Source organism: Pogona vitticeps, chromosome 3 (assembly GCF_051106095.1).
Source record: "Pogona vitticeps strain Pit_001003342236 chromosome 3, PviZW2.1, whole genome shotgun sequence".
In the NCBI taxonomy this organism is placed as follows: domain Eukaryota; kingdom Metazoa; phylum Chordata; class Lepidosauria; order Squamata; family Agamidae; genus Pogona; species Pogona vitticeps.
Genome location: NC_135785.1, coordinates 265,252,742 through 265,260,846, shown reverse-complemented (window position 1 = coordinate 265,260,846; position 8,105 = coordinate 265,252,742). Strand labels below are relative to the sequence as shown.

The window sequence follows — 8,105 nt, the reverse complement described above, 5'->3', positions numbered from 1 at the left end:
GGCCACCAAAGGGGGGGGGGGAAGAGTCCGGCTGCACCTCCTGGAGAGCTCTGTGGGCTGGCTCTTGTAAATGAACCTTGCACCTCACGAGGCGTGGGGGGCGCGCAGTGACCGGAGCCCCACACCTCCCTTTCTGTTTAGCTGTCGGAGGCGAGTGCTGTGGCCTGCCCCCCGCTGGGACGCCTTCCAGGCTGAGGACCGGCCAAGGAAGGGGTCCAGTTCATGGGCTCCGGTGACTGCGAGGGGCCAGGACTTCATGCAACAACACACACACACACACACACACACACTGGCTTGATAGGGTGGCACTCTCTGTTTTGCCAGCAGAAAGCCGTTGGTGAAGTTCAGGGTGTCTGGAAGGGCCGTGAGGTGGTGATGGCGGCGATGCAGGAGAGCCACCCCCTCCATAAGGTTTCCACTCGGCTTGATGGGGGGGGGGGAGCGGCTCCTCCACCGTGCACCATGACTCGGCAGATCTGCCCAGCTGCCTCTTCTGCTGAGTCACCACAGAGCCAGGCCTCGCTCTCCTGATAACTCAGCCTTTGCTGCCCAGGAGATAAGCCCCTCACACACACACCCCAGCCACCGGGCCTTTGCTTGCCCACACACTGGCGTGCGGAACAGGGCTGCCTCATGGTGCCCAGCTGTTAACGGGGTGTGAGAGAAGTTCAGAAGGACACACCTTCCTCCCCACCTAACGTGCCTGTGGAGGTGGTGGGTCCAAAAGAAAGGCCTCTCTCGATAATGGGAGAGCCGGTCCTTGTGATTGCTTGGACTCGAGCTAAAGCCCGCACTTTGAATTGTGGCTAGAAATGGAGCCGCAGCTAGAGGAGCAGCTGTAACAGCAGGGTCGTGTGATCCGTGTGTCCAGTCCCAGTTAGCAGGCTGGCTCCAGCATTTTGGACCCACAGGAACTTTCTGAAACTTTCCAGTCCCACATAGAGTGCATTACTGTACAGTAATCCAGCCAGGATGTCACTAAGGCCAGTGTCACTGTGGCCAGATCAGACCTCTCCAGGAATGGGCGCAGGTGGTGCACAAGTTTTAATGTGCAAAAGTCACTCCTGGCCATGGCCAAAACCTGGGCATCCAGACTCGGAGACGAATCCAGGAGTACCTGTGTTTTCAGAGGGAGCGTAACCCCATCCAGCCCAGGCTGCATCCTTATTCTTTGATCTGCCTTTTGACTGGCCAGGAGCACCTCTGTCTTGTCTGGATTAAGTTTTAAGTTTATTCACCCTCATCCAGTCCATGACTGACACCAGACACTGATCTAGACCCGAAACACCTTCCTCGGATTTATCACCGAAGCATGAAGTTGGAAGGGGCCCTCCAAAGCCATCAAGTCCAACCCCCTGCTCAGTGCAGGAATACAAATCGAAGCAGATCTGCCAGGTGGTTGCCTGCATTTCTCTTGAAGGCCTCCAGGGTTGGAGCCCTCACCACCTCTCAAGATAATTGGTTCCATTGGTGTACTGCTCTAGCAGTAAAGAGATTTCTCCTGACATTTAGCCTAAATCTGGCTTTGTGTAATCTTGAGCCCATTGTGATGTGTCCTGTACTTTGGGATGATCGAGAACAGATCCTGCCCCTCCTCTGGATGACAGCCGTTCGAGTCTTTGAAACGTTCTGTCCTGTCTCCTCTCAGTCCTCTTTTCTTCAGGCTAAACATGACCGGTTCTTTCAGTCTTCTCTCAAAGGACTTAGTTTCCATCTCCCTGATCACCCTTGTCGCCCTCCTCTGAATTTGTTCCAATCTGTCAGCATCCTTCTGACAAGCATCCTTCTGCGGTGTCCAGAATAGGACACAGGACTCTAGATGAGGCCTAACCAGTGCTAAAAAAAAAGAGGAGAACTAGAACCTCATGGGATTTTGAGACTACGCTTCTGTTCATGCAGCCTAAAATAACATTTGCCTTTTTTGTGGCTACATCACACTGTTGGCTCATATTCAGCTTGTGCCTAGGTGGCAGGGAGAGGGAGAGGGAGGTGCCATCAGCATACTGATGACACTGAACCCCAAAACTCTGGGCAACCTCTCCAAATGGTTTCCAGGATCAAGCCCCAGGTTACATCCAGGCTTATGAATAATCCTGATGCCTTGGCAATATGCCTCATCACTGCCCATCTAATAATTGACAAGAAGAAAGAAGCATCACAACACATAGAATCAGAAAATATGTATTGCATTTCGTTAATAACATACATTTCCTTGACTATTAAATTATGCGAGGCAGCAAGCGCTCTGAAGTACGTATGACCTCTTCAGAAAGGTTCAGTTGCTACAGGGTGTTTTTTGCTTGGGCTGGGGCCTCTCCTTGGAGACTGGCTGTATTGGTCTCACTGATGCCCAGAAGCAATGGGCTCCCGGCCACCCTCGGCAGATCAAGACCTGCGGGGGTGGGGTGGGGGGTGGCGAAAAACTCTGGTAGAGGCTTCCCCTCTGATTTTCTGCCACTGGCAGCTGGTCCCTTAGGGTGGGAGAGCTGCCACAGGTATGAGGAATGGGCAGAGAGAGAGAGAGAGAGCGATGGGCCAGGTGGGCCTGTCCTCTCGTCCTCCACGAAAGTTCCCCCTGCAGTTCCCGTCTCCTGTTCCTCATCCCATCACAGGTGGTGGTGGGGTTTTCCCCAAATCTCTTCAATATGTCCGCTGGTGGGCCCCGTGCATGGGGGGGGGGGGCAGACCAGCCCCAGACGGTGAACGCACCCGCGGAGGAGGTCTCCTGAGGGCTAATCTCACCCCTCTCTTGGCGGTGGGTGAGTGGGGGGTCAACAGGCACCCCAAGGGGATTAAAGGGCCGCCCTTCACGTGAGCCAGCCTTCACCGGCCACTTGGTGCCTTCAGAGCAAGGTAGTACTCAACTCTGCTGGAGAGTTTTTTTTTGGGGGGGGGCACTGGGGCAAGAGAGGGTAAGTCGGGGTGACGAAAAGAAGCAACCCCAAAGGAAATGCAGGGAAAAGGACAGAACAGCCCCGAAACAAGAGGGCCACCGGCCTGCTTTGCTACTGAGCGACAATGAGGGCGCCCCCCCCCACTCCACCCCGCCCAGCGCTGGGGTGGGTTTCCACGCCGGACGGGACGCGTCCTCCTTCCTCTCCGGGGGCTCAGGAGGGCTCCGGCCCCGGCTCCTCGTCCTTCCCGGCCGGGGGAAGGCTCCCTTCTTCGCTGGCCGGCGAGGGGTCTGCCGCGGGCGGCGGCGGCGGGGGCTTCTCCTCGGGGTCCTCCCGGGGCAACGAGGGGGGCCCCTCCTGCTCCTCGGGGAGGGCCTCCCCCTCCTGATGCACCACCACCTCGGCGGGGGACGCCGGGCCCGAACTGCCCGCCTCCGGCTCGCAGCTCTGGAAGCTGTTGCGCACCTTCATGATGTACCTGCGCAGGACGCTGGCCCCGTCCAGCGGGTGGGAGGTCTGTCCCCCCTGGGCCGCCGCCAGGTTGCGGCGCAGCTGCTTCAGCTCCGCGTGGAGGCGCAGCACCGACTTGTTCAGCTCCGTCAGGCGGTTCCCGAGATCTGCGAGTCGAAGACACGCGCGTGGGAAAGGCAGCGGGAGGCCCCCTCCGCCGCCGGCACCGCCGCGCCCCCCCCCCCTCCTGGGACTCCGGGTCACCGGCGGCCTCCTCCTCCTCCTCCTCCTCCTCCTCCTCCTCCCAAGCCCGGGAACCCAAAGACCCCGGGCCCTCAAGCTTCCCCTCCCCGCCTCTGCCCCTCATCAGGTCTGGGGGGTCCTGAGAGTGGGAACGCGAGGAAGGCTTGCGATGGTCTCGAGACCTGCCGGCAGGAATCCCCCCCCCCCACCTCCCCTTCGAGATGGTCTCTCCAGCACAAGACTCCGACCGCGCCTATTTGAATGCAGCCAGAAGGTGCTTCAGGTGGGAAGGCCAGAGCGAGGCCGGGGGTAAAAAGGATCGGGGCCTCCTGGCACGGCCACAACTCAGAAGCCCTTCGGCGCCACGGAGTAATGCGGGGGCAGGAAGCTCCTGCCTGGCAGTTCCCCCCTTTTTCAATATACATTCTGAACCTTTCTTGGGCAAAGTTAAAAGCTAAAAAGGAGCCAGCGTCCCAATCCGGATCTTTCAGTAAAACTGCAAAATCCTTCTTTCCCCAAATAAATAAGACCAAAAAGAACTCTTCTGTCCTATCGTGGCCCCAAGGACAGAAAAGGCGACGGCAGGCAAAACATATGGAAGGAAAGAGGACAAGGGAAGAAGGGAAGCCTGGCTCTCTGCTAGAGGCTTGCAAGTTTTGCACGTCAAGGTAACAGGCAGAAAGGGCTAACACAATCTGATTCCGGGATTTTAAAAACATCTCTGTGGACTTTGTGTCCATGGAACGATGTCACCGAATAAATGAGTTTGGAGGAGCCTCGTGCTGTCAATCACTATCTGACTTTGTCAAAACTACAAAATAATGTACGCAAAAAGTCACCAGAACGGTCTGTCTGGATCAAACTGGTCTTCTGGATGAAGGATTTGTTTCTTTTGTGGCCGGCCTCTTCAGAGGACAGGAGTCAGAACTCTGTCTGTGCTCTGGTGCGGTTTTGTGGGATAGTTGAGCCTTTATAGCTGTGGGATCAGCTTTTGTCCTTTTCAGGAGATTGGGTGATTATATAAATACTATAAATACTTGATTATCTCACAAAACTGCACCAGAGCACAGACAGAGTTCTGACTCCTGTCCTCTGAAGATGCCCATGGCCACAGAGAGACTGCCGAAATGTTAGGAAGAACAACCTTCAGAACACGGCCAAAGAGCCCGAAAGGGGTGGGTTGGAGAGAGTGTATACGTAGCTGCAACCAGCGGGAGAGGGAAAGCGGTCTCAGTTGGCCAGGGAAGAAAAAAAGGGGGAGAGGAGCTGAGTTGTTCTCCAGACAGATGGACCAAAGGCAATGGTGGCCGAATCAAGAGCCAGAGAGACAGTCCGGAGTTTGCCATCACGCTCAAGGCAAAGCTGAAGAAGGTGGTCTCCAGAAGGAGTGAGGAAGACTCCCCCCACCCCCCACCCCCCAGATGCCCGGCAGCCTTTGGGAAGGGTGGGGGCTTGAGGGGTGGGTGCCTGGTGGCAAATGTTGGAGAAAACAACTGCTGGCCTGGAGGAAGACTTCAGGGAGAAGCCATGACAACCAACTGGGGGTGGGGGTGAGGGGGGTGCATGCCATGTGGTTTACAAGGCTGGGATCACAGAGAGCAGAAAAGACCCCATCGTACCAAGCTTCCACTCACAGATGCAGGATCCATCACTACCGACTGCATGCCCCATCATCATCATCCATCACCATTGGCTATGCTGACACTCCAGACTCCTGAGAGGGCTTCACCATCACCTGTCCTGGGACTCTGGGGGTTTTTATATCCTTGCACGCTGTCTGTGGCTTGAGCAGTTGGGAGGGGCCTTTCTGGGCTGGGGTGACTCCCTTTCTATCCAGCACTAACCAATAGTTCCTTCCCTGCCTCTAAATTCAAAGGAAGGCCTGCCTGTTTGCTGACTGTTGTTTTCTTTCTCTTCAGTCTGCTGATGTCAGTCTGTTCGTTTGCTGTTGTTTACAGCTGTAAGTAATGAAACGTTTTCATTCTTTCTCCTACCAATGTCTCAGATTGAGTTACTGAGACTGTAAGTGCCAGTTAATGAGAAAAGGGGGTGAACTATCTGTGGAACTTTAAGCTATTCTCCTTTTGTGAGCCTCTGTACTTTCCCTGGGCAGCAGAAGGGTTTCTAACCAGAAACGAACAACTCTGCAACTCTAAGGAGCAATGCATATCCCAGCAGGGCCCCTCGTCTGACCTGGGGCCACTCACCTTTCCTCCGGCCCTCCTCAAACTCCCGCCTGGCGGTGTCGATGTACCGTTGCACCAAGGCCTTGAGCACCTGCCGCCGGTAGGAGAGGCGGCTCTCGGCACGCAGGCTCCCCTCTTCCAGGGAGGGGTTCGACTGTGGGGAGAGGCGGGAGAGCGGAGTCACTGAGCTGGCAGGGCTCCACCCTCAAACGAACAGAGCCAGGGTGACCCGCAACGAGCCCTGGGAGACTTTATCTAAAGGTCCCCTTTCCGTCCCACAAAGCCGCAAAACACCCCCCCCCCCACAGACACAAACACATGGCAGGAAAGGCAGGACTTGGCAGCCAAGGCCCAGTGCACAAACGGTATGGCAGAGGCACTCACAATGGTGTGGATCGGAGGGTACTTCTGCTGTCTTTTGGGTCGGTAGCAGCACAAGAAGCGAACGAGGCCCCTGTGGAACGCAGAAGGCAGGAGGGTTAGCAGAGACCCAGGCCGGCCCCTCTCTGAGAAGAGTGTAATGAACAAGGGGCTGGTGCGGGTGGAGTGATGGAGTCACTGCCTACAGGACAAGAAGGACAGGGCCGGGTGAAAGTAACGACCACAAGGTGAACCACTCATTTGATGGGTTGGAGGCCGTATCAATTAAGAGGCTGGTGAGGGCACCCTTCACGGTTCTATTTTGATCGTCATGCTGACATTCTGTCTGTTTGACGGCTGAATGCTTATGTCTATGTTCCTATGCTGTTTAGTCATTAAGTTGTGTCCGACCCTTTGTGACCCCCCTGGACCAGAGCACGCCAGGCCCTCCTGTCTTCCACAGCCTCCCGGAGTTTGGTCAAATTCATCTTGGTTGCTTCGATGACCCTTTCCAACCATCTCGTCCTCTGTCGTCCCCTTCTCTCCTCTTGCCTTCGTACTTTCCCAACATCAGGGTCTTTTCCAGGGAGTCTTCTCTTCTCATGAGATGGCCAAAGGATTGGAGCCTCAGCTTCAGGATCTGTCCTTCCAGGGAGCACTTTACTTGCTGTACATATTTACCTAGTGCATATATATATATATATATATATATATATATATATATATATATATATATATATATATATATATATATATATATATATATATATATATATATATATATATATATATATATATATATACTCCTTCATGGATTGCTGCCTTGTCGTGGTGAAGGGGCTTGAGTAACTCAGAGAAGCTATGGGCTATGCCGTGCAGGGACAGCCAAGACGGACAGGACATAGTGGAGAGTTCCGACTAAATGCAATCCACCTGGAGTAGGAAATGGCAAGCCACTCCAGTATCTTTGCCAAGAACGCCCCATGATCAGAAACAAAAGGCTAAAAGATATGACGCTGGAAGATGGGCCCCTCAGGTCGGAAGGCGTCCAACATGCTACTGAGGAAGAGCGGAGGACAAGTACAAGTAGCTCCAGAGCTAATGAAGTGGTTGGGCCAAAGCCGAAAGGACGCTCAGCTGTGGACGTGCCTGGAAGTGAAAGGAAAGTCCAATGCTGTAAAGAAAAATACTGCATAGGAACCTGGAATGTAAGATCTATGAACGTTGGGAAGCTGGAGGTGGTCAAACAGGAGATGGCAAGAATAAACATCGACATCCTGGGCATCAGTGAACTAAAATGGACAGGAATGGGCGAATTCAGCTCAGATGATTATCATATCTACTACTGTGGGCAAGAATCCCATAGAAGGAATGGAGTAGCCCTCATAGTCAACAAAAGAGTGGGAAAAGCTGTAATGGGATACAATCTCAAAAATGATAGAATGATGTCAATACGAATCCAAGGCAGACCATTCAACATCACAATAATCCAAGTTTATGCACCAACCAGCATTGCTGAGGAGACTGAAATTGAACAATTCTATGAAGATTTACAACACCTTCTAGAACTGACACCAAAGAAAGATGTTCTTCTCATTCTAGGGGACTGGAATGCTAAAGTAGGGAGCCAAGAGATAAAAGGAACAACAGGGAAGTTTGGCCTTGGAGTTCAGAACGAAGCAGGACAAAGGCTAATAGAATTTTGTCAAGAGAATAAGCTGGTCATCACAAACACTCTTTTCCAACAACACAAAAGGCGACTCTACACATGGAAATCACCAGATGGGCAATATCGAAATCAGATTGATTATATTCTCTGCAGCCAAAGATGGAGAAGCTCTATACAGTCAGCAAAAACAAGACCTGGAGCTGACTGTGGTTCTGATCATCAGCTTCTCATAGCAAAATTCAAGCTTAGACTGAAGAGACTAGGAAAAACCACTGGGCCACTCAGGTATAATCTAAACCAAAT

At 53.4% G+C, this 8,105-nt stretch overlaps 1 protein-coding gene across 2 annotated transcripts in view; it reads right to left on the bottom strand.

Moving 5' to 3' along the window:
- Window positions 1–2,165: 2,165 nt before the first annotated feature.
- Window positions 2,166–8,105, bottom strand: part of LOC110078098 (short transient receptor potential channel 2) — a 32,072-nt gene continuing 26,132 nt past the window's right edge. For both annotated transcript variants that reach the window (XM_078390567.1, XM_072993363.2), the window contains exons 12-14: window positions 6,158–6,227; window positions 5,795–5,927; window positions 2,166–3,511 (exon numbers count right to left, since the gene is read on the bottom strand). In XM_078390567.1, coding sequence (XP_078246693.1) covers window positions 3,108–3,511; window positions 5,795–5,927; window positions 6,158–6,227 — 607 coding nt within the window. In that variant the 3' untranslated portion in view covers window positions 2,166–3,107. The remainder of the gene's footprint in view (window positions 3,512–5,794; window positions 5,928–6,157; window positions 6,228–8,105) is intronic.